This window comes from Nansenia antarctica, assembly GCF_963989245.1.
Source record: "Nansenia antarctica genome assembly, chromosome: 16".
NCBI classification, from domain to species: domain Eukaryota; kingdom Metazoa; phylum Chordata; class Actinopteri; order Argentiniformes; family Microstomatidae; genus Nansenia; species Nansenia antarctica.
In genome coordinates this window covers 6,262,337-6,289,559 of record NC_137686.1, presented here as the reverse complement: position 1 = coordinate 6,289,559, position 27,223 = coordinate 6,262,337, and the positions used below count along the sequence as shown (strand labels likewise).

Sequence of the window (27,223 nt, the reverse complement as noted above, 5' to 3'; positions counted from 1 at the left end):
TGTGAATGATCAATTCAAATAATCTGTCCTCTTCTGTGTAGCGAGCATCTGAATCAATAGCTCCAGTCAGCCCGTGTCGTTGGAATCAGAACGTTGTTTGTTGTAGCGGGGATATCAACATTTTACCCGGATACAGCAATGCTATTATTTTCTGATTGGCTGTTCGGTAGCTATATATTTTTTATTTGATTAGCTGGTGCGTGGCATTCTGAACTCTAGGGGAACTCACTTTATTCTCTACCTGTTCTATTTAAAAAATAGCAGCGCAACTTGGTGGGCGCCCCAGGTAATTTCTCTGCGTGAGAAATACAAGGTGTGGCGTGTGAGCGTGTGAACGGGTTGAAATGCGTGTGTCTCACGCCCAATGCGTGAGACTTGAGAGCCCTGATTTAGTAATGACTTACGCCAAATTGGTGCAACCCAGTCCAGTAGGCTACCAGATACGATGTTGTAATGTATGCACATATTTTGCTACCACGGTTTCCAGACGGAATTGACAATCTCCAGCCCAACCGGTCTAAAAGCTGCCGAATCCACCCATCCAGTGTGACCAAAAGTAGCCCAATCTGGCAACGCTGCTTGCTACGTTCTTGCAGCTCGCGTGAACACAGGTTCTTCCATCAGCGCTCGCCTCCCGCTTCGACTGCAGACTCAAGTTAACGCGCGTGCAGAAAGATGCCACGAAACTCATGTCCGGTAGCTTTCTTTCAAGGAATTTCAAAAATAAAAGTCCCGTAAAACAATTGTTATTTCTCGCCGTGAGAAATAGAGGTGCGGCGTGAGAGCGTGAGAACTGGTTGAAATGCGTGAGTCTCACGGCGATTGCGTGAGACTTGGCAGCTCTGCTGGGACGTCTGATGGAATTCCCTGGCTGTAGTTTTCATCAGATGGCAGCAGCCAGTACAATCAAATCAAATCAAATCAAATTTTATTTGTATAGCGCATTTCTTACAAGATGCAACTCAATGCGCTTCACACAATGAAAATGTTCAGTCAATCAGTCAATCAATCAATCAATCAATACTGACAGAGCCGCGAGCAGGCAAAAGTAAAAAACCTGTATACTATGTAGCCAGGAAAAAATTCCCTTGCAGCCCTCTACCAATAGAGCGACTACTAGCCAGTTTGCTTACCAGTACCCAGCGGTCCCCCAGGGGAGGCCAGGACCACCGGCACAAAGCAAGCAAGCAAGGGCAAAAACCTGTACACCATGTATCCAGGAAAAATTCCTTGCATATTATCGGCGTACACACTGTCCATAAATTTTGTGTTGTATTTGCATCGTTCTGCATCCAGTATGGTCACAGGTCCTGCCAAAAGAGAAACTTAAGCACAGTTATAATGCAACAACACAATAGAGACAGTAAAGATGACAGCAATACAACCTGATGGTGGTCCTGGTACACTCTTGTACAATGACTTGCTCTCTCTTCAATATGCAACTCCAATTTCCAAGGGGAATGGGTTATTCATGTATGCCAGCATCCCCTGTTCCAATCTGTGTGTGTGTGTGTGTGTGTGTGTGTGTGTGTGTTACCAGGCTTACTGTACTTATTCCATCTTCCACCATAAAAATGACTGAAAAGGGCTATCGCTCTGTTACCATGGAAACCAACCTCATGACTTCAAAATCATGTTACTATGAGCAGGTGCATAATATATGACTCGTATGTGTGTGGTTGTGTGTTGTGCGTGTGCCTCACTCCACCTATATCAATCTATATTTCCTGATGTAATCTATACTGCAAGTGAAACAGGAGGTAACCTTGTGTGTATTCCACTACACAAACAAGCCCTCATTCAGGGTGGCCAAGCTCAACTATTCAGACAGTGTTTCATTGATTTAAGTCTAGTTGATAGTTTATTCATGTAGGCTGAAAACAGTAATTCTCAGGAATGTTATTCTGTGTATAACTGTGTGTGAGAGAGAGAGAGAGAGAAGGAGAGAGAGAAAGAGAGAGAGACAGAGAGAGAGAGATAGAGAGAGTGTGAGAAGGAGAGAGACAGAGAGAGAGTGTGAGAAGGAGAGAGAGACAGAGAGAGAGAAAGAGAGAGAGACAGAAAGAGAGAGTGAGAAGGAGAGAGAGACAGAAAGAGCGAGAGAGAGAGACAGAGAGAGAGTGAGAAGGAGAGAGAGAAAGAGAGACAGAGAGAGCGAGAGAGAGAGACAGAGAGAGAGTGAGAAGGAGAGAGAGACAGAGAGAGAGAAAGAGAGACAGAAAGAGCGAGAGAGAGAGACAGAGAGAGAGTGAGAAGGAGAGAGAGACAGAGAGAGAGAAAGAGAGACAGAGAGAGCGAGAGAGAGAGACAGAGAGAGTGTGAGAAGGAGAGAGAGAAAGAGAGAGAGACAGAAAGAGCAAGAGAGAGACAGAGAGAGTGAGAAGGAGAGAGAGACAGAGAGAAAGAGAAAGAGAGAGAGACAGAGAGAAAGACACAGAGAGAGAGAGAGAGATTCTATATTGAGCAGAGGACTCAGAGCTGTAGACTCAGACAGGTGTGTCTGTTGTTCAAGGACAGACCAGCTCAGCGGAACCCCTCACTTCCATTGTTCAGGCGGGGCCATCGGCCTGCATTCCTGGGTGGCTCCGTTGGTCTAAGGGGTTAATTCATTCACCAAATAACCAACACAAATACTGGTGTGTGTGTGTGTGTGTGTGTGTGTGTGTGTGTGTGTGTGTGTATAGTTTGGAGATGTCACAACATCATTTCTAGGATTTCATGCATTGCACCAAAATCTGGCACGATGCACTCTCCCTACAGAACACATGATGAACTCTGCCCACGCACACCTTTTTGTGTACAGGTTTCTATTCTAGCATACCCAAACTCTCCAACGGTGTGTATGGGAACTGTCCTTTTTGAGTGGGGGATAGCTACACTTTTGGAGGTATAGGGGCAACACTACCACAAAGGCACACATAACACACACACGCGCGCTCACACGCACACGCTCACGCACACGCACGCGCGCACACACACACACACACACACACACACACACACACACACACACACACACACAATTAAGGGGCCTACATGATCGTTAGTGTTGAGCATCATGAATTGAAGCCTAAATATATATATATTCTTTTTGACATAAAAAGTATTGCTGGACCATTTGAGAAGGCATTTAACAGTCCTACTCCTAGGCACAACATAATTTCCAGGCCTAGGGATACAATTAGGAGGGAAAAACTCCTAACTAGGGATATTGATACTCCTATTGTCTCTATTGTTACACTCTACCACAGGGAACGGGAGAAATGAACTTTCGGCCATTTTTTGGGTGTCTTCATTGTTTTTCGTGTAGTAGGATGCCACATTACAGGTTCTGATCCACGGTCAGTATTGAATCCCCCCTCCCCCCTGGTAGCAGACACGCCATTCGGGGGAGGTAAACCGATCCCAGACCTGAGCCCTTTCGGCGTTTTCGCATCATGTGTCATCCCTGGGCACGAGCTTTAGAGGTGCGCGCGCGCCTAACCTCGCGATAGTTCAGCTCGCTTCCAGAACCTAACCTCGCGATAGTTCAGCTGTGCTTCCAGAACCCCGAAGCACCGCTGGTGAACTGATGCTGCCAGACACACGGTCTGGTCGGTCGATCGGTGAGGTAAAAAAAAAAAAAAAAAGGCAACATTTTCTATTCTAACTTCCATGAAGACGCACTGCAGACACGGAACACTAACTATCTGACTAAAAAAAAGACAAGGTCTGTGTGCCACAGAAATGGACGAAATACAACATTGTCCGTCGTGGCTGTGGCAGCAGGTGATGTAAAGGCTGAGGCATGTCGGCGGGTTTCCACGGAACGAGCTCGTGACGGAGTGTTCTGTGTTCTGTGTCTCGCTCTCCCCTCCTGAAGTGAAGAAAGCTGCACGTGAAGCTGAAGCGGCTTCATGACATGAGTGTCCACAGTAACAGTAACAGTGGAAGTTTGGAGGAGGCGACGCCATCTTGGTCGCAGCAGCTCTCCTCGTCTCCCTCGACGGTCTCTCAACAACACAACACGACCACCACGACCACGACCCTAACCCCGAAGACCAGGGAAGGTAAACCTAAACGGACATTAGACGACGACATTGGAGGTCGAGGGAGGTATAGGGTCGAGGGAGGAGGGAGGTGTCTGTCGGGGGAACCATGTCGTTCTTTTAGTCTAGGGACGAAAATGGACGAAATATGGATGTCAAGTTCAACTGATGCCGCAGATTTTTGTGTAGAAAAAGAGCCAAAGAGAACAAACGTCATGTACAGTTCAGTACAGTACAGCACGACCACAGAGAAGCAGGGACTGTAGCCTGGGCTAGCCTGCTAGCTGCTGGTTGTGGAGTGTGTTAACACAGACATTTAGACAGGGCAGGACAGACATCTTTAGACAGGGCAGGGCAGGTCGCCTGGTTAGACAAAAGCACTCAAAGTAGTGATCTGCTGGACAGATGACCAATGCCATAGTGTTTATTCCTGAACCTCACCAGCTAGTTGTTGAGATTATAATAGATTCAACTTTATCATCGCATATTATTGTACTTAAGTACAAAGACAACGAAATGCAGTTTATCATCTAACCAAAAGTGCAAATAGCCTAGTGGTATAGGGCATGATTATAAGTAGAACAAGAATGGTAGTGATAGGTAAGGTAACTATGTAATATTACAGTATGTGCAGAGGTAGTATTGTAAACATAAGTAGTTTAGAGGTATATATACAGTTATGGGCTATGTACAGTTATGAGCTATGTAGTGAGGTGGTTTATGTACAGTATCTAATGTGCAGAAGTATAAAAGAAGCTATGTCAGGAGACATGTGCAATACACAGTAGTACAAAGGTAGTAATGTAAACATCAGTAGTGCAAAGGTTATAGAGTGATCACATTAACCAGGGATGAGCAGCCATCTCTCATCGTTGGGGAGGAGAAGGTTGTAAGAGTTTGTCTTTCGGGCTCCTGTCAATACTCTTAATTCGAGGCAGATTGGAAATAGTGTTTCTTTCGTATCCCGTTGGATCAAGTCGGATTACTTGTCATCTTGTAGCCTACTACTCTGATCAGATCGGGAGTTTGGATCACACACACATATTATGTGATTATTTTGTCACATTTGCGACTCTTGTAGGTAAACATCCGAGCTACAGTCGGGTTGAGTTGCTTGAATGTGAAATGCTTGCCTTCTGATTGAGTGATTTGGATCAGGATATGGCCTGGATGTGGTGTGGATTGTCTATTGTATAGGATTCATTTTTTTACAGTAGTTTCACAACTACGGAATTGAAGCCTGCCCTGGTGTTATGTCACCGTGGTAACCCATGACACAAGACCATGACTGCTGGTTATCAGTCTTTCCTCTCATCTGACACTAGCGAACTTGTCCTGGTCAGCAGATTTGACAGTGTAGATAATGACGGGTTAATCTTGTCCACTCAACATGTTCTCCCCTCTCCACATGCCTGTTAGTCATGACGGACATCTTCAGTCTGTGTGAGATCACTCAGAGGTCTGAGTTCTGTCGCCGACATCTCGTCACTCACCAAATGGCCTCCTGAGCTGACCCAGGCTTCCCTTCGGCCTATACGGGTTCTGCTCACGGATCGGATATTGAGCGGATATGTTTGGGAACGATGTGGGGGAAACGACCCAGAAATCAGTGAACCGATTCGAAAAGTAGCTGGGACGTTGATGTCATTATCCTGGCACCTTTCAGAGCGATGACATCACCGTCACCACCGAAACCACTGTTAAAGTGCTAACACACACACACACACACACACACACAGTTGAGTTGTCGTCTCAGGTGCCTCCACCAGGACCGGTTGCTAATAGCTGCCATTGGCTCAGAAGCATCTGCATAATACCCAGGAGGCTCGGCAACACTGCTTGTTAGAAGTGAGGCCTAATGATGTCAGCCAGCCAGGAAATGTCTTGACAGGAAAACACACACACACACTCGCTCGCTCACTCACTCACACACTCGCTCGCTCACTCACTCACTCACACTCACTCACTCACTCACTCACTCACTCACTCACTCACACACTCACACACACACTCACTCACTCACTCACTCACTCACTCACTCACTCACTCACACACTCACTCACTCACTCACTCTCACACACACACACACACACACTGCTAGGTAACTAGCTTGCGCACACAAACAGAGCAGAGTAGCCATGGTATGCAGGGTCACGCTACAGCATACCCTCTCCTATCAGTGGATACTATGGTTGTCAAAGAAGTCGTTATTTTTTATCTCTGTGTGTGTGGGGGTTCATGCAGGCTCTGTGTTGTGGTGATTCATGGGGAACAAAGTTCATCCTCAGTTGAAGTTCACACCCAAAGGTCTGGCAAGGACGAGAGGATGCAAATGTCGTTAAGTCACAATTGTTTTGTCTTTGTGGATTCAAGCTTTCATGTAGTCAGACTGACTGACTGACTGACTGGTTGATTGGTTGGTTGGTGGATTAGTTGATTGACTGGTTGATTGGTTGCCAGGCCCCATGGAGGAGCTGCACAGCCTGGACCCCCGGAGACAGGAGCTGCTGGAGGCCCGCTTCATGGGGGCGGTCAGCGGGAACACCGGGGGCAGCACGGGGAGCGCCAGCTGTGGGGCTAAGGTCGGTCACACACACACACACACACACACACACACACACACACACACACACGCACACACAGACAGACATAGATACTAGGGGTGCAACGGTTCAGTTGGCCCACGGTTCGATATGAACCTTGGTTTTTGGGTCACGGTTTCAGTACGTGTTTCGTGTGTGAGGAGAAACAAAAATGCTACTATTTATATACAAACTGTTACTTTATTTTGCTTGTATTTATGGAACTTTAACATTCAGATACATTCCAGAATGACTGGTATATTATAATATAAAGTATAATATAACAAAATATATAAATGTATATAAACAAAAAACACTTTCAAATGTAAAAAAATAAATAAAATAAAATAAAAGTAAAAGTGCACTTTAGGTTTGACAGGTAGACCATATGGGCATTATGCACATATTATGCGCATATATGACACGCATGAAGCAAAAACCGAAATGACTCCACAACGCAGATTTGTAGCAATCCGGGGCTTCCTCAAACTGTTGCCATGCTCTCAACTCCGCTCTCCATGAACAAACATTTGAACAAGTGACAGAAGCAACTGCGTTCCAGACAAACTCCACCTCCCACTTTCAACGGAACGCAGCATAAACCCTAAAAAACCACATTCACTAGTGCGTATTGAACCCCGTACGGTTCAATATAAAACCCAGAACCGCTGCCCCTTAATAGATACACACACACACACACACACACACACACACACACAGGCCTTCCTAGCATAAGTCTATACCCCCTCTAACCAGTGTTTTTGTGTGTGCAGGGCTTGGCCAACGAGTGCTCCAACCACAGCTATGGCAGTCTGGGCTCCTCCAGTGACAAGGAGTCAGAGGTACGAAGACACACACACACACACACACACACACACACACCCCCTGTCCTAGTTTCAGTGTGCAGATGTCACACTGTGTTACAGATCCCCAGGTGGCCTCACTTCTCTGGGTGACGGAAGAGAGACTCCATTTTGTTTAAGAAGAGGGATGGAGAGAGAGAGAGAGAGAGACACAGAGAGAGAGAGAGAGATAGAGAGAGATCTGATGCTATAATCCCCTGTGTTTACCTGGGTGGTATTAAAACATGCTAACAAGCAGTCGCCTTTATCAGATGCTAAAATAGAACTCTATCCTATCCAATCCTTCCAGTTCTACTTGGAAGTGCCATGGGGGTAGTAGTGTGTGTGTGTGTGTGTGCGCGTGTGCGTGTGTGTGCGTGCGTGTGTGTGTGTGTGTGTGTGTGCGTGTGTGTGTGTGTGCGTGTGTGTGTGTGTGCGTGCGTGTGTGTGTGTGTGCGTGTGCGTGTGTGTGTGTGTGCGTGTGTGTGTGTGTGTGCGTGTGTGTGTGCGTGTGTGTGTGTGTGTGCGTGCGTGTGTGTGTGCGCGTGTGTGTGTGCGTGTGTGCGTGCGTGTGTGTGTGTGTGTGTGTGCGTGTGTGTGTGTGTGCGTGCGTGTGTGTGTGTGTGCGTGCGTGTGTGTGTGCGTGCGTGTGTGTGTGTGTGCTACGCATGATGTAACCTTTTAGCTGTTGGAACAATAGTATTAGGAGACAGAGTGATGGTATCTTTTGTCTGTCCTTGCATGACCCACCTGTCTGTCTTTCGCTATCTCTCTCTCCCTCCCCCCCTCCCTCTTTCTCATTCCCTCCCTCCATCCCCTCTTTCCAGAACTCTGATCTGAAGAGAGGGAGTTCTCCTGCATACTCAGTATGTGCTCTTTTCTTTCCTTCTACCGATCTGTCTTTTCGACACACACACACGCACGCACACACACACACGCACGCACGCACACACACACACACACTGGTCCCTAACTGAATGCATTTGTGCGTTCATCGTCTACTTCCTGTCTGTCTCTCCCGCAGACCCCGGAGAAGAAGCATTCGGAGACCTCCAGAGGGAGGAAGAGGAAAGCCCCAAATGACACCCAATCAGAGAGCAGCCAAGGTACGGCGTACACACACACTCCCTAGAAACAGCCGAGCCATCCCATTGGTCCTAACCTAAGAACGCCGGGTGATGCTACCTAGGTGCACTAGGGGTACAGGTGCAAACATCCCCAGCTAACTCGCTAGTCTCAACCGGACATCTGAAAATCATGTCTGAAACTCACACACTCTTCCCTCTCCTCTCCTCCTCCCCTCCCCTCTTCTCTCCTCTCCCCTTCTCTCCTCCCCTCTCCTCCCCTCTCCTCTCCTCTCCTCTCCTCTCCTCTCCTCTTCTCTTCTCTCCTCCCCTCCCCTCCCCTCCTCTCCTCTCCTCTCCCACAGGGAAGACGACCACCCGCGGGCCCAAGATCAGTGACTACTTTGACGTGAGTGTTCTGGTGATGTCGTTCATATCATTACAACAGAATATCTGACCCAAACGCCTAGCCGCTCCGTAGGACTTAACACATAGTGCCGGACGACGATGTCACTTCCTGTTTCTGACCCCGCCGCTTCCTGTTGTACAGTTCCAGGGGGGGAACGGCTCCAGTCCGGTGAGGGGCCTCCCGTCCACCCTGCGCTCCCCGCAGAACTCCCACTCCCACTCTGCTCCGGGGTCTATCGTACGTAAACACATCCCAACACCCAACACACACTCTCCCAGCTCAGACACGTGGTCCTCTGTGGTCTCAGTGTGGTCCTCTGTGGTCTCTGTGGTCTCAGTGTGGTCCTCTGTGTCTCAGTGTGGTCCTCTGTGTCTCAGTGTGGTCCTCTGTGTCTCAGTGTGGTCCTCTGTGGTCTCAGTGTGGTCCTCTGTGGTCTCAGTGTGGTCTCAGTGTCTCAGTGTGGTCCTCAGTGTGGTCCTCTGTGTCTCAGTGTGGTCCTCTGTGGTCTCAGTGTGGTCCTCTGTGTCTCAGTGTGGTCTCAGTGTCTCAGTGTGGTCCTCAGTGTCTCAGTGTCTCAGTGTCTCAGTGTGGTCCTCTGTGTCTCAGTGTGGTCCTCTGTGTCTCAGTGTCTCTGTGTCTCAGTGTCTCAGTGTGGTCCTCTGTGTCTCAGTGTCTCTGTGTCTCAGTGTGGTCCTCTGTGTCTCAGTGTAGTCCTCTGTGTCTCAGTGTGGTCTCAGTGTCTCAGTGTGGTCCTCTGTGTCTCAGTGTGGTCCTCTGTGTCTCAGTGTGGTCCTCTGTGTCTCAGTGTCTCAGTGTGGTCCTCTGTGTCTCAGTGTCTCAGTGTGGTCCTCTGTGTCTCAGTGTCTCTGTGTCTCAGTGTGGTCCTCTGTGTCTCTGTGTCTCTGTGTCTCAGTGTGGTCCTCTGTGTCTCAGTGTCTCAGTGTGGTCCTCTGTGTCTCAGTGTGGTCCTCTGTGTCTCAGTGTGGTCCTCTGTGTCTCAGTGTCTCTGTGTGGTCCTCTGTGTCTCAGTGTGGTCCTCTGTGTCTCAGTGTCTCAGTGTGGTCCTCTGTGTCTCAGTGTCTCAGTGTGGTCCTCTGTGTCTCAGTGTGGTCCTCTGTGTCTCTGTGTCTCAGTGTGGTCCTCTGTGGTCTCAGTGTCTCTGTGTGGTCCTCTGTGTCTCAGTGTCTCTGTGTGGTCCTCAGTGTCTCTGTGTGGTCCTCTGTGTCTCAGTGTCTGTGTGGTCCTCTGTGTCTCTGTGTGGTCCTCTGTGTCTCAGTGTCTCTGTGTGGTCCTCTGTGTCTCAGTGTCTCAGTGTGGTCCTCTGTGTCTCAGTGTCTCAGTGTGGTCCTCTGTGTCTCAGTGTCTCAGTGTGGTCCTCTGTGTCTCAGTGTGGTCCTCTGTGTCTCAGTGTCTCAGTGTGGTCCTCTGTGTCTCAGTGTGGTCCTGTGTCTCAGTGTCTCAGTGTGGTCCTCTGTGTCTCAGTGTGGTCCTCTGTGTCTCAGTGTCTCAGTGTGGTCCTCTGTGTCTCAGTGTCTCAGTGTGGTCCTCTGTGTCTCAGTGTCTCTGTGTGGTCCTCTGTGTCTCAGTCTAGTCCTCTGTGTCTCAGTCTGGTCCTCTGTGTCTCAGTGTGGTCCTCTGTGGTCTCAGTCAGGAGAGCTAACACCACTTAGGTTGTGGGTTCGCTTCCCGCTGGGACCGTATATACTGAAATGTACGCTCTCACTGCAATGTGAGAAGCTTTGGATACAAAAACGTCAGCTAAACGGTGTGTATTATTATTATATGAAGACATAGGCTTGTACCTGTTGAGCTTGTCTCCCGGTTACTTGTTTTGTGGTCCAATGGCCCTGGTCCTAGCATAGATAACTTTGTCTTACGATGACTGATGGATAGATGATTCACTTACTTAGACAAACGTATTTGTGGTAAGTCGCTTTGGATAAAGGCGTCTGCTAAATGCCAAAAATATGAATGTACAGAAGTGGCGGTGTACTATGTGGTGTTGTATGTAACATGTATGAGGTGGTGTTGTATGTATGAGGTGCAGTGTTTCCTCCAGGATTTTTCACATTAGTGGCGGAGCGGTTGTCTTTCGCGCGCGGCGTGCACGCGCATAAAACGCGCACTGGCGCTCAAAACAAAGACGTAGTTTCACCAAAAACTAGAGGGTGGCAACAATTATAATTTCTTAAATAGCGGTTAAGTCATTAAAGCCGAGCAGGTGATTTTATATAGAAGGTGATCAAATACCAATATATCCTACAGCTGCAGCGGAACATGCGGAACGCGCATTACACACACACACACAGAAAGATCAATACGAAGTAGGCCTACATGAGAGTACACGCACAAAACCGGCTAACGTTACTCATTAACTGTTTACACAAGTAAAATCACAGTGTGACAGTCAGATGGAGCATTCGGTAAACAACAACAGCAAGGTAATGCTATCAGTTGAGTTAAAGAAAACCAACTCTTACCTTTGAGGACAACAACATGAGCCCTGCTTACCCGTACCTCCGCCGTTCTGTTCGTGGTGATTTTAGAGGCAATAGATTATTTTTGCCCCGCGCTTATTGCTATGAATAGTTCGAAGCTAGGTGCTTGCACGTTAGGTGCGAGAATGCTCGCTTAACCCATTAGCGGGAACATTATTTGTTTCACAAAATAGGCTGATTTAATTGACCATGAACATCAGAGACATACATTACGAATGTTCATTTAAAATACTCTATACTGAGCACTGGTATAAGAACATGAACCAGAGAACAGCAGTAAATGCAATAACAAACGCGTGCGCCTGTTGAGAGCGATTCAGTCTCGATTGCAGTGCGAACACAAACGACGAGGTTAATTGCAACATTGTAACATATTGTAAATAACTACGCCCTAAATCGTAACGAAATGTAGGTCTGGAAGCGGCCTAAATCTAGCTTCAATCTGCTTTTTTTCTGTTCTCCGGTCATAATAACTCGCTGCCTTTCTGCGCAGCCTGAATCAAAGTGGACCGTCTGAATCAATTAGTGGCGGAGGAAATTCATTCGTGGCGGCCCGCCACGAATAAATGCATATAGAGGAAACACTGAGGTGGTGTTGTATGTAACATGTATGAGGAGGTGTTGTATGTAACATGTATGATGTGGTGTTCAGGGCTCTACGCTAACCTTTTTCACTAGGAGCACATGTGCTCCTAAATGAAAAATTTTAGGGGCACACAAAGAAATTTAGGAGCACAGTGAAAATTTTTATTATAACACATTTTTATTAGTGATTTTGCCATTTTTGCACCAAAATCACACATTGGCCCATGCCTACAGCCCTACTAGACGCAGAGTTGATGGCATTGTATTATGGTAACTAGCTGTGTCAAGTTCTCCTGGTTAGCAGCATGTTCATTCATTCATCCATGTCATGCCTGTCAGCTAACAGCTAGCAGCCCAGCCAGGCTTTAGGGCTAGGTCTGTCAGCTAGCAGCCCAGCCAGGCCATGCAGAGGTCTGTCTCCATGCTGCCCACCTCCCTGCTGCTGGGTCAGGCTACATCAGTCACACACGGTGGCCAGACAACTCCACATCTAGGGGTATTAAACTACCCCACATCCAGATGACCAGTCCCCAGCCCCATGCTGCCCGGGGTGGTGACATGTAGAGGTGGCCAGCCCAGCACGGTGCCTCTGCGGCGGCTAGCTGTTAGCACACCACCATCCCCGGGGGTCCCACCTCTCTGCCACACTCAAGTACAACATGTTGCATTTTCATGCCATTAGGCAACTTGTTTCCTAGGGTTAGAGATGCATTTGGACTTCTGGATTACCTCCACTACTTTCAATGGGTTCTGAAGGTCTGAGAGCTTTCTACTTTCTACCCTGGGTAGTTAACCCTGGTTGTAACCTTGGGTTCAAATCTGGAGTGTGTGGGACCAAATCTGTAGATGTGGTGAGCTAATGAAGCTAATGAAGCTTGAGATGAGAAAAGGGCGCTTGTCTCTTTAAGGCCCAGGAGGGAGTTAGCGATTAGCGATGTTAGCTTAGCGCCAGTTTAACAGAAGTAACTTCACTTTTAACATGACTTCCCGTGGTCGTAGCGGGCTGGCTGACGGCTTAAAATGTGGCCACACGGTTCGCGCAGATTTATTTTTAGAATAAAAAATATATATATATATATATCTGTACTCGCACAGTGTGCTCGTGAATTTATTTCTCTAGTCGCACAGATGTATTTTTAGTCGCAATTGCGAGTGAAATGGTCGCACTGTCGAGCCCTGGTGTTGTATGTAACATGTATGAGGTGGTGTTGTATGTAACATGTATGAGGAGGTGTTGTATGTAACATGTATGATGTGGTGTGTATGTAACATGTATGATGTGGTGTTGTATGTAACATGTATGATGTGGTGTTGTATGTAACATGTATGAGGTGGTGTGGTGTTGTATGTAACATGTATGAGGTGGTGTTGTATGTAACATGTATGAGGAGGTGTTGTATGTAACATGTATGAGGTGGTGTTGTATGTAACATGTATGATGTGGTTTTGCAGATCAGACAGAACAGCTCCTCTCCCACCAGCCTGTGCTTCGGAGAACACCTGATGAATCCCAAAGCCTCCTCCAGCAAGTGTGTGCAGGTAAAAGAGACACACACACACACACGCACACACAGCAGCTCTCCCCATACAGCTCATTACTCCCTCTTACTAGGGATGGGAATTGATAAGATGTTATTGATACCGATTCTATTATCGATTCTGCTTATCGATTCCTGTGTGGGGGAAAAACGTTCCTAACATTCTGGTACGTTGGGTTGGGTTATTCAGCCCAGCTACATTCCATCCTGCCACTGTGATGTTGTTTAGCCATGTTGGGTCTATGGTTTGTGACACACGTATCAGATACAAACACGTGAGAAGGTTTTCTCACCAATTGAGAAAAACTCTGCAAAGGGCAGTTTCAAAAAGGCACAACAGGTTCAGAACATAAAGAAATGGTTGGGTCCAGTGTGGGTCCGTAGATGCCACTGACTAGTCTAGGTGAGCTGAACTTGTCTCCAGTTTAAAAGGAGCAGAGATATTAAACCCCTTTAGTGTACAAACAAGAGAAGAAAAGGAAACTATCCTGCCGTTGCAAAATATGTGACCTGTGTAATGATATCTATGTCTATGTCTATATATACCATCCACCTATAGGTGTCGCTGTAGGTCTTGAGAGTGATGTCAGCTGCAGCTAGTCAGAAAGAGTAAGTGACAGCGGTAGATGCTTAGAGAAGGACGCAAATAAACAGCTAGCACTGCTAGCATAGAAAGATACACTTCCCAACTCTTATTTCTCTACAAGAAAAAACGTTACAACCTGATATTAATAAAATAAGCGGTTAACTCAAGAATAGTTGAAAATGTAAAGTTACACTCTTACACTCTCCCTCTCTCTCTGTCTCTCTCCCTCCCTCTCCTTCTCTCCTTCTCTGTCTGTCTCCCCCTCTCTCCCCCCCCTCTCCTTCTCTCCCTCTCTCTCAGACTGAGTTGACAGGTCTGAAGCTGGCTGCCCTGGAGAGCAATAAAAGTCTGGACCTGGAGAAGAAGGAGGGACGCATCGACGACCTGCTCAGGGTGCGTGTCTGTCTGTGTCTGTGTCTCTGTGTGTGTGTGTGTGTGTGTGTGTGTAGGGCTGCAACGATTAGTCGACATAACCGACGACGTCGACTATAAAAACTCGTCGACGTGGAATGTTAGTGTCGACTAATCATATAAAATCCCCCCCCCCAAACGGGAGCCATGCAAGAATCAGCTGGGTAAGTTTTAGCTAACGTTGTTAGCCAACTGGCTAACGTTATATTGTTAGGGTCGTAATGTTTATGTTAGCTTTACTGTTACATGTTGGAAAACAACGTCTCATGGACAGGGCTGTACATGCTATGAGCGTTTGTGCTATTAATTTATTTGCCCTGTGGCACGCGTGTGACAGACAGAGGCGCTTGTATGTAACGTTACGTAGCAGGGGTTTTCCATGTTGAAGCCAGGAGAACGCGAGATGAAATGAAGTGAGGGGTGGTCGCTATTAAAATACCAGGTAGTCATGGTGGATGATCATGAATGATGCTTGATAAGTGAATGCTATTTCAATTATGTTGAGTCCACCAGCGAGCTGTCTGTAAGATAAACAGCGCCAAGCGTAGCCTACTAACGTGAGCTGTCTGTAGTCTAGCCAGCAATGCTAGCTAGCCAATCAACTAGCTCTGTGAGCAGCTGTAGCTTGGCGTAACGTTAGGTTAGATAGCTAGTTAAGCCGGATTTATGCTTCTGCGTCGCCATTTACGCGCGAAAAGCCACACGACTAATCGAAAAAATAATCGACAGATTAGTCGACTACCAAAATAATCGTTAGTTGCAGCCCTATGTGTGTGTGTGTGTGTGTGTGTGTGTGTGTGTGTGTGTGTGTGTGTGTGCGTGCGTCTCTCTGTCTGTCTGTCTGTCTGTCTGTGTCTCGGGGGAGTATCTCTCCTCTTACTGATTGCTAAGACATGTTGTGTATTTTAGTGGAGAATGTGTGTGTGACCGGAACCTTCCGCCCCGCAGGCTAACTGTGACCTGAGGCGGCAGATCGACGAGCAGCAGAAACTACTGGAGAAATACAAGGAGAGGCTCAACAAGTGCATCACCATGAGCAAGAAACTACTCATAGAGAAGGTACACACTCGGTGTGTGTGTGTGTCTGTGTGTGCGTGTGTGCGTGTGTGTGTGACTAACAGTGTGCCACAGGCGCGTGCGCTGGTAAGGGGCGTGTGTGAACGGAATTTCAAGGGAAATCTGCTCAAGCGATCTCCCTGGTCAAGACCTTGTGTGATTCCATGGAAGACGCAGGGAAGGCTGATCTGTAAACAGAAGCCTGAACATTCCCTGGTCCGGCACATAAAGGGTTACCTATGTCTGACGCAAGACGTTTTCACATGGAACAAGTGAACCAATCGCATTTTGTTGTTTGTGGGTTACTATTGTTAATCGTGTTTTAGGTTTGTCGATAGTGAGCTAGCTAGCTGGTTCGCTAACGAGCCGATTAACTAGTGCTACATACAGCTAGCTGACGTTAGCTGGTGTATCAACATTAGCCTGAACGTGGCGACTCGCTAGGCGCTGTAAATGTTGACGAAGACCCAAGGGGTTGAAGCACGTTCGTTGTCGCATTAAACGCAGTTTGAACCTATCCCCCTTTTTGTTGACTTGAAGAAGTCGCCACGCGGGCAGTTGTCGATAGCGAGCTACTACCGGACCTCGTGCTAACCCGGGAACGCTGTCGCATGTTTGTAAACGCACGACACAGGAAAGTTAGGCTCTTTAGCTCGTGTACGAATGGCGAAAAATCACTGGTGGTCCCTGGATTGGGAATTCATGTCATTTACAGGGAACGGCGTGTGTAAAGGGCTTTAAGACTGTGTGTGTGTGTGTGTGTGTGTGTGTGTGTGTGTGTGCGCCCGTGCAGAGCACCCAGGAGAAGCAGTCGTGCAGGGAGAAGAGCATGCAGGACCGTCTGCGGCTGGGCCACTTCACCACGGTCAGACACGGAGCCTCCTACACCGAGCAGTGGACCGACGGATACGCCTTCCAGAACCTCGTCAAGTAAGGACACACACACACACACACACACTTGGGTTCTATTACAAATGTTAATTATCTCTCTGTCTTTCTCTCTACCTCTCTCTCTCCCCCCCATCTCCCTCTCGCTCCCTTTCTCCCCAACCTCTCCCTTTCTCTCTCTTTCTCCCTCCCTCCCCCTCTCTCACACACACACTTGGGTTCTATTACAAATGTTAATATTCTCTCTCTCCCTCTCTCTCTCTCTCTCTCTCTCTCTCTCTCTCTCTCTCTCTCTCTCTCTCCCCCCTCTCTCTCTCCCACCATCTCTCTCCCCCTCCCTCCCTCTCCCTCTCCCTCCCCATCTCCCTCTCCCTCTCTCCCCATCTCTCTCTCCCCCCCCCCCCCCCCTGCAGACAACAGGAGGGTATTAATCAGCAGAGGGAGGACATTGAGCGTCAGAGGAAGCTGCTGGCCAAGCGGAAGCCCCCCAACCCCTCCTCCTCCCCCTCCCTCTCCATAGCAACCACCTCCGAGCCCAAGCAGCGCAAGGCCAAGGTCGTCAACGGCAACGACCCCGACCCCTTCCTCAAACCCTCTCTGCCCCAGCTGTGAGTACACACGCACACACGCACACACACACACACACACACACACACACACACGCACACAGGCATGCATTTTCACACAAGTACACACACACACACACAGGCATGCATTTTCACACAAGTACACACACACACACACTCACACACACAATGGAGAGGTATGTATAACCTGTATCATCAGGTTCTAGTTGTGTGTTTAGTGTCTCTGTATGAACGCGCGGTATGCTGACTCATGGCTGTGTGTGTGTGTGTGACCCTGTTAACCCTTCCCAGGCTGACCCTGGCTGAGTACCACGAGCAGGAGGAGATCTTCAAGCTGCGCCTGGGACACCTGAAGAAGGTCATCATCATCATCATCATCATCATCACCACCATCATCATCATCATCACCATGCTTTACCTCAGGATAGGACACCCTAGTGAACCAGTACATCCTCATATTGTGTGTGTGTGTGTGTGTGTGTGTGTGTGTGTGTGTGTGTGTGTGTGTGTGTGTAGGAGGAGGCAGAGATCCAGGCAGAGCTGGAGAGGCTGGAGAGGGTGAGGAACCTCCACATCAGAGAGCTGAAGAGAATCAACAACGAGGACAGCTCATCGTGAGTACACACACACACGCACACACACACCATGTTTACGTCCCTGCTCTCTAGGGGAAAGGGAGAGCAACATACAACCCATGTAACAGGTAACTTTGTTATTTACAAGTTATTGATTAGCCGTGAGAGTAAACGGTCTTTATACAATGAATACTCAAATAACCAGAGGCAAACTGCTTGAATATCGTCAGCGGCCCGGCTGTTTGTTAGAGGCATGTGTTGGTCGGAGGCTCTAGAGAGGTGGTTACAGTTGTTAGGTAGAGAGGTGGTTACAGTTGTTAGGTAGAGAGGTGGTTACAGTTGTCAGCGTGTGTGACGGTTCTGTTCTGTCCCAGGTTCAAAGACCACCCCACCCTGAACGAGAGGTACCTGCTGCTTTACCTGCTGGGCAGAGGGGGCTTCAGTGAAGTGTATAAGGTAACAGGGTGTGTGTGTGTGTGTGTGTGTGTGTCTGTGAGACTGAGTTGCTCTCTCGTATTTGTATGTGTGTAATAATAAGATGTGGAACAGTCCTCCTGATTACGTGTGTGTGTGTGTGTGTGTGTGTGTGTGTGTGTGTGTGTGTGTGTGTGTGTCCGTCCACACCAGGCCTTCGACCTGTGTGAGCAGCGCTACGCGGCTGTGAAGATCCACCAGCTCAACAAGAACTGGAGGGAGGAGAAGAAGGAGAACTACCACAAGTAGGTCCCCCACACCCCCCCCCCCCCCCCCCATGAATATTTCTGACTCCCTCCACCCCACGTTGTCAGGTGGAATGTGTATTTCCTGTGTCTGTGTTAAGCAGGTTGTTTTCCTCCCCTGTCTCAGGCACGCCTGCAGGGAGTACCGGATACACAAGCAGCTGGACCATCCCAGAATAGTCAAACTGTACGACTACTTCTCACTGGATACAGACACGTGAGTCTCTCCCCCTTTCATCATCCATACAATGAGCTGCGGCAGCTGGCCGGAGCTTCAGAGCTGTCTGTAGCAGCCGTCCGTCTGTCTGTAGCAGCCGTCTGTCTGTCTGTAGCAGTTGTCTGTCTGTCGTCATCTAAAATGGATGAAACAGGAGAATATTTGTAGTGCGTTCGTTTCCATTCAGGGTTTACTTAGTCAAAGACAAAACTCCGCCAAGCCTGCCTGCGTGGCGCAATATTATTCTGGCCGCAATTCTATCCCTCTAGGAACGAGTTCGAAGTCCGCCGTCAGTGTCTGTTCTCGTGACGACATTGACGTTAGCTAGCTTTCTGTTGCTAACTTGAGTGATGTTGACAGTAGATATTCACTAACAAACGTTGCCCTTTTCATCTTTTAAAGTTCATTCAAATGAATTCATTATTCATAGTTAATTCATCCCATGTAGAAACATGATTAACTGGTTTGTTACACGTAGATGCGTGGTGATGAGTAACCATGACATTTTGCGGCGACTTGCTCCGACATTTTTGGATTGGAATGTTCAGATGCTCGGAGGCGTACGATTCCGATCCGTCAAACTATTTGTTACCGGTTCTCAACTGCCGGTCCGATGTAGTTCACTGTCTCACCCCTTCTCTCTCTCTCTCTCTCTCTCTCACTCCTTCCCTCTCTCTCTCTCTCCCCCCCCTCCCTCTCTCTCTGTCCTCCCTATCTCCTCTCTCTCTCTCCTTCTCTCTCTCTCTCCTTCTCTCTCTCTCTCTCCTTCTCTCTCTCTCCTTCTCTCTTTCTCTCTCTCTCTCTCTCCCTCCCCCCCTTTGTCTCTCTCTCTCTCCTCTTTCTCTCCTCTCCTTCCTCCTCCAGGTTCTGTACGGTCCTAGAGTTCTGCGAGGGGAACGACCTGGACTTCTACCTGAAGCAGAACAAGCTGATGTCGGAGAAGGAGGCGCGCTCCATCGTCATGCAGATCGTCAACGCCCTCCGTTACCTCAACGAGATCAAACCCCCCATCATCCACTACGACCTGAAACCAGGTACCCCCCCCATCATCCACTATGACCTGACACCAGGTACCCCCCCCATCATCCACTATGACCTGAAACCAGGTACCCCCCCCCCCTGGTCTGATGAATGATACGTCACTCAAGGAAGAACACACACACACACACACACACACACACAGAGACGCACTCACAGACACACATACACTGACTGGTGTGTGTGTGTGTGTGTGTGTGTGTGTAGGTAACATCCTGCTGGTGGACGGGACAGCGTGTGGGGAGATCAAGATCACAGACTTCGGCCTGTCTAAGATCATGGACGACGACAACTACGGAGCTGACGGCATGGACCTCACCTCCCAGGGGGCCGGGACATACTGGTGAGACACACACACACACACATTTAACATGCTAACAAGTTAACATGCTCATTCACTAAGCACGTCCCTATGCTAACACTTTAGTGACAGGGTCTGGTTTAAGTAGGGCCTGGTCATAGTATGAAAGTGCAGATTGTAAGCTTTCAAATGATGTGTCATACATTGAAATCTGAAAATAGTTTTAAGAAGATATGATGCTTATTTGAATGTTGGTACACCTCAAACCAAATACCAGAGAAACTCGCTCTGAATCAAAACACGCAAAACAGCTGCTAGTAGCTAGCGGCTGAAAAGGAACATGGCTATGAACATCTAACTGCATGTTTAGCACATCACAACAGGCTAAGAACACTTAGTAGCCACCAGTAGCCTTCGGCAGACGAGACAGTGAATCAGATTCAAAGTATTTAATGATCCTAAAGCTGTTGTTTGTTATATCGAGTGGGTTCTTCACTCAACTTTCGTAACGTGCCAAAAACTGAAAAGATTTTAAAAATATATATTTTTAAAGAAGCTTTTAGCTGATTTTCACCAGACCGTGTTACGTGGCGTTCTTTGAAGTGTGTGTGTGATGTTGTGTTGTCGTCCCCTCTGTCCTCAGGTACCTCCCTCCTGAGTGCTTCGTGGTGGGGAAGGAGCCTCCCAAGATCTCCAACAAGGTGGACGTGTGGTCCGTGGGGGTCATCTTCTTCCAGTGTCTCTACGGACGCAAGGTAAACACCCCCGCCGCCAGCGCAGGGCGGTCATGTGACCGGGGTTTACCTCTGATGAAAGGAGATGGAGGCGCCAACTACAAAATGGAGGGTAGGCTGTTATGTGAGGTGGATGTTGGGTGTAATTCTCTCTCTCCCTCCCTCCCCACCTCTCTTTCTCTCCTTCCCCCCCTCTCTGTCTCTCCCTCCCTCTCTCTCTGTCTCCCTCCCCCCCACTCTCTCCCTCCCCCCCTCTCTGTCTCTGTCTCCCTCTATCTCTGTCTCCCTCCCCCCCCACTCTCTCTCCCTCACTCCCTCCCTCTCTCCCTCCCTCTCTCTCTCTCTCCCCCTCCCTCTCTCTCTCTCCCCCTCCCTCCCTCTCTCTCTCCCCCTCCCTCCCTCTCTCTCTCCCCCTCCCTCTCTCTCTCTCTCCCTCCCCCTCCCTCCCCCTCTCTCTCCCTCCCTCCCTCTCTCTCTCCCTCCCCCCCCTCTCTCTCTCTCTCTCTCTCCCCCTCCCTCTCTCTCTCTCTCCCCCTCCCTCCCTCTCTCTCTCCCCCTCCCTCCCTCTCTCTCTCCCCCTCCCTCTCTCTCTCCCTCCCCCTCCCTCCCTCTCTCCCTCCCTCCCTCTCTCTCTCTCTCCCTCCCCCCCCCCTCTCTCTCTCTCTCTCCCTCCCCCCCCCTCTCTCTCTCTCTCTCTCTTTCCCTCCCTCCCTCCCCCTCTCGCTTCGCCCCCTCCCTCTCTCCCTCTCTCTCCAGCCGTTTGGTCATAACCAGTCCCAGCAGGACATCCTCCAGGAGAACACCATCCTCAAAGCCACAGAGGTCCAGTTCCCTGCTAAACCACAGGCCACCACTGAGGCCAAGGTAACACACACACACACACACACACACACACACTACACACACCCGCTTAGATACAGTTATAACATACTCTGTAGGTCAGTGCTACATTTAGGGCGTTTAGCAGACGCCTTTGTCCAAATAAAACTAGTACTCGGTCAGAATAAAACACCAGTATCTTACCCCCCCCCCCCCTCCAGGCCTTCATCCGGCGGTGTCTGGCCTACAGGAAGGAGGACCGTTTCGACGTCCACCAGCTGGGGGCCGACGCCTACCTCCTCCCCCACATGAGGCGCTCCAACTCCTCCGGCACCCTGCAGCCCGCCTCCACCTCGCTGTCCGGCTACTGACTGGCCCGCCCACCTTGACTGACAGACCAGCAAGGATCTCCTTCCTAATTATGGGGAAAAAACTTTTAACGGGGGTTGATGTTCGGTTCACCTGAGCTGCTTCCAAACGGATCAGAATCGGTGGCCGAAGGGAAGGGGGGAATTGGGAAATGCTGCAAAAATGGAAAAGGGAGAGAGGGATGGAGGGGGGGGGATACTCTGTTGCGTATGTGGAACAGCGATGTGCCCTTGAACGTGACTGGTGTAGAGAGAGATTGAGTGAGAAAGAAAGAGAGAGAGAGAGAGAGATGCATAGACAGAGAAACAGTGATGTAGAGAGAGACTGAAGGAGAGCGGAAAGGGAGGAAGAGATTGAGGGAAAGAGAGAGGGGGGGGGGGGGGAAGTGGAGCTAAGCCACACTCCCTTGCCTGTGCTCGACTGGGCTCTTATTGGTGGAGAGGGGAATCCGTAAACAGGAAGGCAGCAGATGTGTTTTTCAATTGGTTTATTTGAATCTAACTGCATCTCTGCTGTTAGACAGTGACACCCCCCCCCTCCCAGTCTCAAAATGGCCCCCAGTCTCTACGCCCCGCCTCCCCATACCCTACACACATGTAGACTTCAAATGGTGGTTAGCAACAAATAGGCGTTAGCAACATGGTAACAGCTCCATCTGCCTCGCCCTCCGATTGGCCAGATGGAACTCTTGCCATATTGCTCCTCCAGACATACCCAGGCCAGGGGTAGAGGGGCGGGGCTGGGGGTAGAGGGGCGGGGCTGGGGGTCGGTGTGTGACTGGGGTCTTCAGAGCAACAGACTGGCTCAGTAATGTAACCTTTACAGCCTATAAGGTTTCTATAAGCTGGTCTCACTGACCCACATTAAGCTCCTGGACTGAAATGCACTTCTCATGAGGTCACGGTCATGTGATTACCACAATGACACGGTCACAGCTGGAAGGTAAGGCCTGTACTCTCCACGTACTGTAGTTAAAGACTCTACGCATACTGTAGGCGCTACACGTACTTCATGCTTAAAACGTTTGAGTCACAGATAAAGACAGGCATGTTACCCAAGGTATATCGACGTTGATGAAATCACGCTTAGTTTTTTTTTTTTTTTTTTATATATATAACTAATCCAGATTAAGAAATATTCTTTCAACGGGTTTATTTAATCTGGGCCTTTTTTGGAAAACTGTCTAATGGTTTCTAGGCTGTTTGTAGCCCCTCCGGTTCCCCTCTGGTTCCCTTCACCAAGGTGCTGAGCGCTAGGCTAGCGCCGCGGTGTCCGTCTGGGTGATCGTCACGGAAACCCAACTCATCGTCATTGTAAGAGAGAATCGCCCGGATTTGACGAAGATGGAGTGAACCCTGAGGATCAACTGTATCGCTAAAGACTCACACACACACACACACAGGAAGTCCCCAACGGACATCTCCAAATGTATCCCTTGTCATCTGAACTAAAGTGTCTGCACCTGTGCAAGGTTTGCACCTGTCCTTTTTCAAAAAAAGGGATTAAAAAGACGATACAAACATACGAGAGGACACCACCGAATTGTCTTTCTTCATACACAGCTTTGAGATCTTAAACCTGATCATGGTTGCCTTCTTTTTTTTTTTGCTGCCATTTCTTTCACTGTTTGTGTTTTTACGTTTTATTCTCTGAGGAAAAAAAATAAATGAACAGGTGCAAATTGTGTCCCCGTGCGAAGGCGTAGTGAGTCTAGCCATCGGCCTGTCTCTCATTACCCATGTGTGTTCAGAACGGTGGGTTTATGTTGCTGCTATGGATGTCGCTTTAGTTTTTGCCGGTCTGTGCGGCCTGCCTTGGGAACGCACCCTGCAGGTCTGTGCTGAAGAACACCAGAACTCTTTAGCCCCCCCCCCCCTTCTGAAGTGTACTGTACAACCACTGTGCTGGCTTGAATGGAATAACCATGATTCTGTCACACACGCACACACACACCCAGACCCCCATAACTGATTAAACCATGTTTAATAATTCTCTGGAACATGTCATGTTGTCATCTCGATTTCCGACTCAATGTACAAAGCCAAACCTGTTTTTACTGTGTCGTTCTCCAACAAGAGGAGTCCCACATTCAGACACTGACACAGGAGATGGACAGTAACAGATCAGAGGGTGAGTGTTCCCTCCCTGGACAGACCGCTCTGGAGCAGCCAGCAGCAAGCGACCACCCCCCACCCCCCCCTCTCTTTTCTCTACTGTATGGCCGGTGTGACCGAGACAATACAATACTGTATGAATTCCTGTGTGTGTGTGTGCGAGAGAGAGAGTGCCCGCCCCGCCTACTTTTGGAGAACCCTGCCGTGCAACATGGGCTTGCTAGGAACATTCTGGGAGGCCACTGCTGATCTCAACACCATGTGGACAGGCTGCAGGGCTGATCTCAGCTGTGCAGAGCAGCTGTCAAGGAGGAGTCAGGTCCCGTCATTCATATGCAATAAAGATTGCCTTACAAGTCCTCCCCTGACGTTTGGTCTACTTCTTCTAGCATGTCAATTGTAAATATAACGTAATTGTTTTTCTTTTAACTAATGTATTTTAGGTTGCATGTTAACAACTTGCCTAAAGTTGGAAATTAGCCATGTAGGCTATAGCTGCTCCAATGGGCACTGTCCATGAACCTATAAACTAAACATAGGGTACACTAATCCGACACTTTATTAAGAACACCTGTTCACGCCTTCTCATTCATTCAGGTGGTGTAATGGTGTGGGGAATGTCTTCTTGGCACACTTTGGGCCTGTTAATACCTTATCAATCATCGCTTGAATGCCACAGCCTATTTGAGTGTTGTTGCTGACCATGTGCATCCCTTCATGGACACTATGTACTATGTATGTTCTAATGGCGCCTTCCAGCATGATAAGGCACCATGTCACAAAGCAAAAGTCGTCTCAAACTGGTTTCATGAACATGACAGTGAGTTCAGTGTTCTTCAGTGGCCTCCCCAGTCACCGGATCTGAATCCAACAGAACACCTTTGGGATGTAGAAGAACGGGAGATTCACAGCTTGAAAGTGCACCTGAAAAATCTCTGAATCTCAAAGGAATGTTTCCAACATCTTGTGGAATCAATGCCACAAAGAATTGAGAGCGAAGGGAGGCCCTACCCAGTATTAGTACGGTGTTCCTAATAAAACGTTCGAGTGTATATCTCTCACTCACACATACACACACTAGTATAATACCATACGTCTGAGTAACTAACAGCCAAGGTCACTGATAATGATTACAGTGAGTTCCAACAGAAACGTCCATGACAGACCAAGGCCGTTGTTCAGAAGGCTGAGAGACAAGAACTCCCATCTACTGAAGAAGCCCAGGAGAGATCTTCTCCCCCATGTGGCCTAACAAGTGTACTACACCCACAAGGGCTGATCCCAAACCTACTTTTTGGGAGGGAAGTGTACACTCATCCGTGAAGGAAGGTAGCTTCCATTCGGCAGGTCCGTGGAGTTGGGGTGTGTGAGGGTGAGAGGGTGTGTGTCAGGTGGGTCCAGCAGGGGTCTCCTCCGCGGGCTTCTCTCCTCTGTCTCTGAGCCCTGCTGGTTCTGAATGGACCAGTGCTCTGATGTCCATCTGGTTCTGGGTCCTTCTGAGGTCTTTCCTTCTCTCCCTCTCCTCTCTCTCCTTCCCCGTCTCAGTCTTTCTCTCCTTCTCCTCTCTCTCCCTCTCCTCCGCCTCCCTCTGGCCCCGGTGTGAGCTCACCCTCCTGAGACCCGCGGCGGCGGCGGGGGTGAACGTTCCGTGGTTGGGCTCACACCTGAAATATCGGTAACCATGGATACTGCCGTCGTTCTCTCCACCTGGAGGACCAATGGGATTTGGTGTTACTGTTAACACAGTCTCTGTGTGGTGAGGAGAATATGAATGAGAGTTCACAAACACACACACACAGTCTAGACACACACACACACAGACGGTCTACTAGACACACACACTCACTAGGTGTGTCCAATTCCACTCCGATGTAGACCTCTGGGGTGTGTGTGTTCTCTAGAGGTCCTATGAACCTCACAGCTCCTCTCCTCCTCTCTCTCCTCCTCCTCCTCTCTCCTTTCCTCCTGTCCTCTAGAACCACACGATCATTCACCTGCAGACGGTGTCTCCCCCTGGTACACACACACACAAGACATTTACATTGTTGGCATTCAGCAGACGCCTTTACAACAAATACATTTGTCTCAGTAAGTGATCTATCCACCAGTCATAGCAGGAACAAGTCATCTATGCTCAGGCCAGGGGCCATCGGCAGTCGTCATGCTAGAAGAAGGAAGAATTATTTTGTATTTATTTTTTACTGTACCGAAACTGTACAGAGGGGTAGAGAGGGGAAGTAGAGGTCTCAGGAGGGAAATGAAGGTAGATATCTCATGAGGGAAAACATGTATGACATTTGCTAGCATATCAGCCCAATAGAGCTCTCAGGTCTTCTGACGCTGGCTTTCTCTGTGTACCACATGTACAAAAGAAGAGATGCAACCTCAGCAAATATGTTCAAGTCAAGACTAAAAACCCATCTTTTTAATATTGCCTTTAAATGACTAAATAATTAAATTAAGATTATATAATGATTAAAGCACTTTGAGCTGCAACGTTTGCAGGAAAAGCGCTATACAAATAAAGTTATTATTATTATTATTATTATTATTACTATTATTACTATTATTGTTGAAACTGTATTTAGGTGCAGTAGAAGGTGTGTTGTCAGGTGTGGTGTTAGACCTGACGTAGAGCTGCTGGTACCTGGTGGAGGGTGGGTCCAGCACCGGAGGTGATAATACTACGGCATCTCTCTCTTCTTCCCTCTTCTCCTCCCTCTCCTCCTTCTCCCTCTCCCTCTCTCCTCTCAAAGGTCCACACGAGGCACTCCTCCTCAGTGGTCTCTCTCTTTTCTGCTCACAAGCAACAAACATGTGACAGGGTCATGTGAAAAAGTCCCTCAGTAGGGCATGACCAGTACTCAAGTTGTAAAAGAAGATCAGGGGAGGTGGTGGATTTTATCATATGGGGACAATTGTAGCATCCCCACAGCGTCAGTGACTTCAGTGTCAGTGACTTGGTAAAAATGTCATTGCATGTGTGCGTGCCCCCCCCCCCTCGCCCACAGTATTTTACTCAATATGCGCAAAACTAAATGTTGAAATAGCAGTAATATCACGTTCGTTGATAAAATGACATAAGGGATGGAAAGGGGGGATGGCAGTTTTAGAAAGGGGGATGATTTTGACTGTTTTTATTTCAGGGGGGAAGTTGAGTATGAAAAGTATCCTCATGCCGCATACTCAGAAATTGTGGTGAATCTAGTATCAGCAGTGGCCTGCAGTCCATCCACAAAACACAGCTACCTGGAAAGTTAAAG

The 27,223-nt window shown here is 48.5% G+C and overlaps 1 protein-coding gene and 1 pseudogene across 2 annotated transcripts in view; one reads left to right on the top strand and one right to left on the bottom strand.

The window, feature by feature from the left end:
• The window catches only part of LOC308171702 (large ribosomal subunit protein eL8-like), a 507,482-nt pseudogene that overhangs the window by 164,580 nt on the left and 315,679 nt on the right, over window positions 1-27,223 (bottom strand). The gene's annotated exons all lie outside the window — the stretch shown is intronic.
• Window positions 3,644-25,613, top strand: LOC308171741 (serine/threonine-protein kinase tousled-like 1-B). The gene is made up of 21 exons (XM_080546612.1): window positions 3,644-4,049; window positions 6,489-6,610; window positions 7,384-7,452; window positions 8,477-8,558; window positions 8,882-8,925; window positions 9,067-9,162; window positions 13,461-13,547; window positions 14,433-14,525; window positions 15,492-15,602; window positions 16,393-16,529; window positions 16,901-17,095; window positions 17,366-17,432; window positions 17,591-17,688; window positions 18,024-18,105; window positions 18,277-18,368; window positions 18,496-18,585; window positions 19,450-19,619; window positions 19,831-19,966; window positions 20,568-20,679; window positions 21,415-21,522; window positions 21,699-25,613. The coding sequence occupies exons 1-21, from the start codon at window positions 3,902-3,904 to the stop codon at window positions 21,846-21,848; spliced, it is 2,289 nt and encodes a 762-aa protein (XP_080402738.1). The 5' UTR covers window positions 3,644-3,901; the 3' UTR covers window positions 21,849-25,613.

Excerpts from the sequence above, each read along its gene's own strand:
- LOC308171741 (XM_080546612.1), top strand. The coding sequence starts at position 3,902 with ATGAGTGTCCACAGTAACAGTAACAGTGGAAGTTTGGAGGAGGCGACG. Across the intron at positions 15,603-16,392 it reads AGAAACTACTCATAGAGAAG|AGCACCCAGGAGAAGCAGTC; the intron begins GTACACACTCGG and ends GCGCCCGTGCAG. Across the intron at positions 17,433-17,590 it reads GCCTGGGACACCTGAAGAAG|GAGGAGGCAGAGATCCAGGC; the intron begins GTCATCATCATC and ends GTGTGTGTGTAG.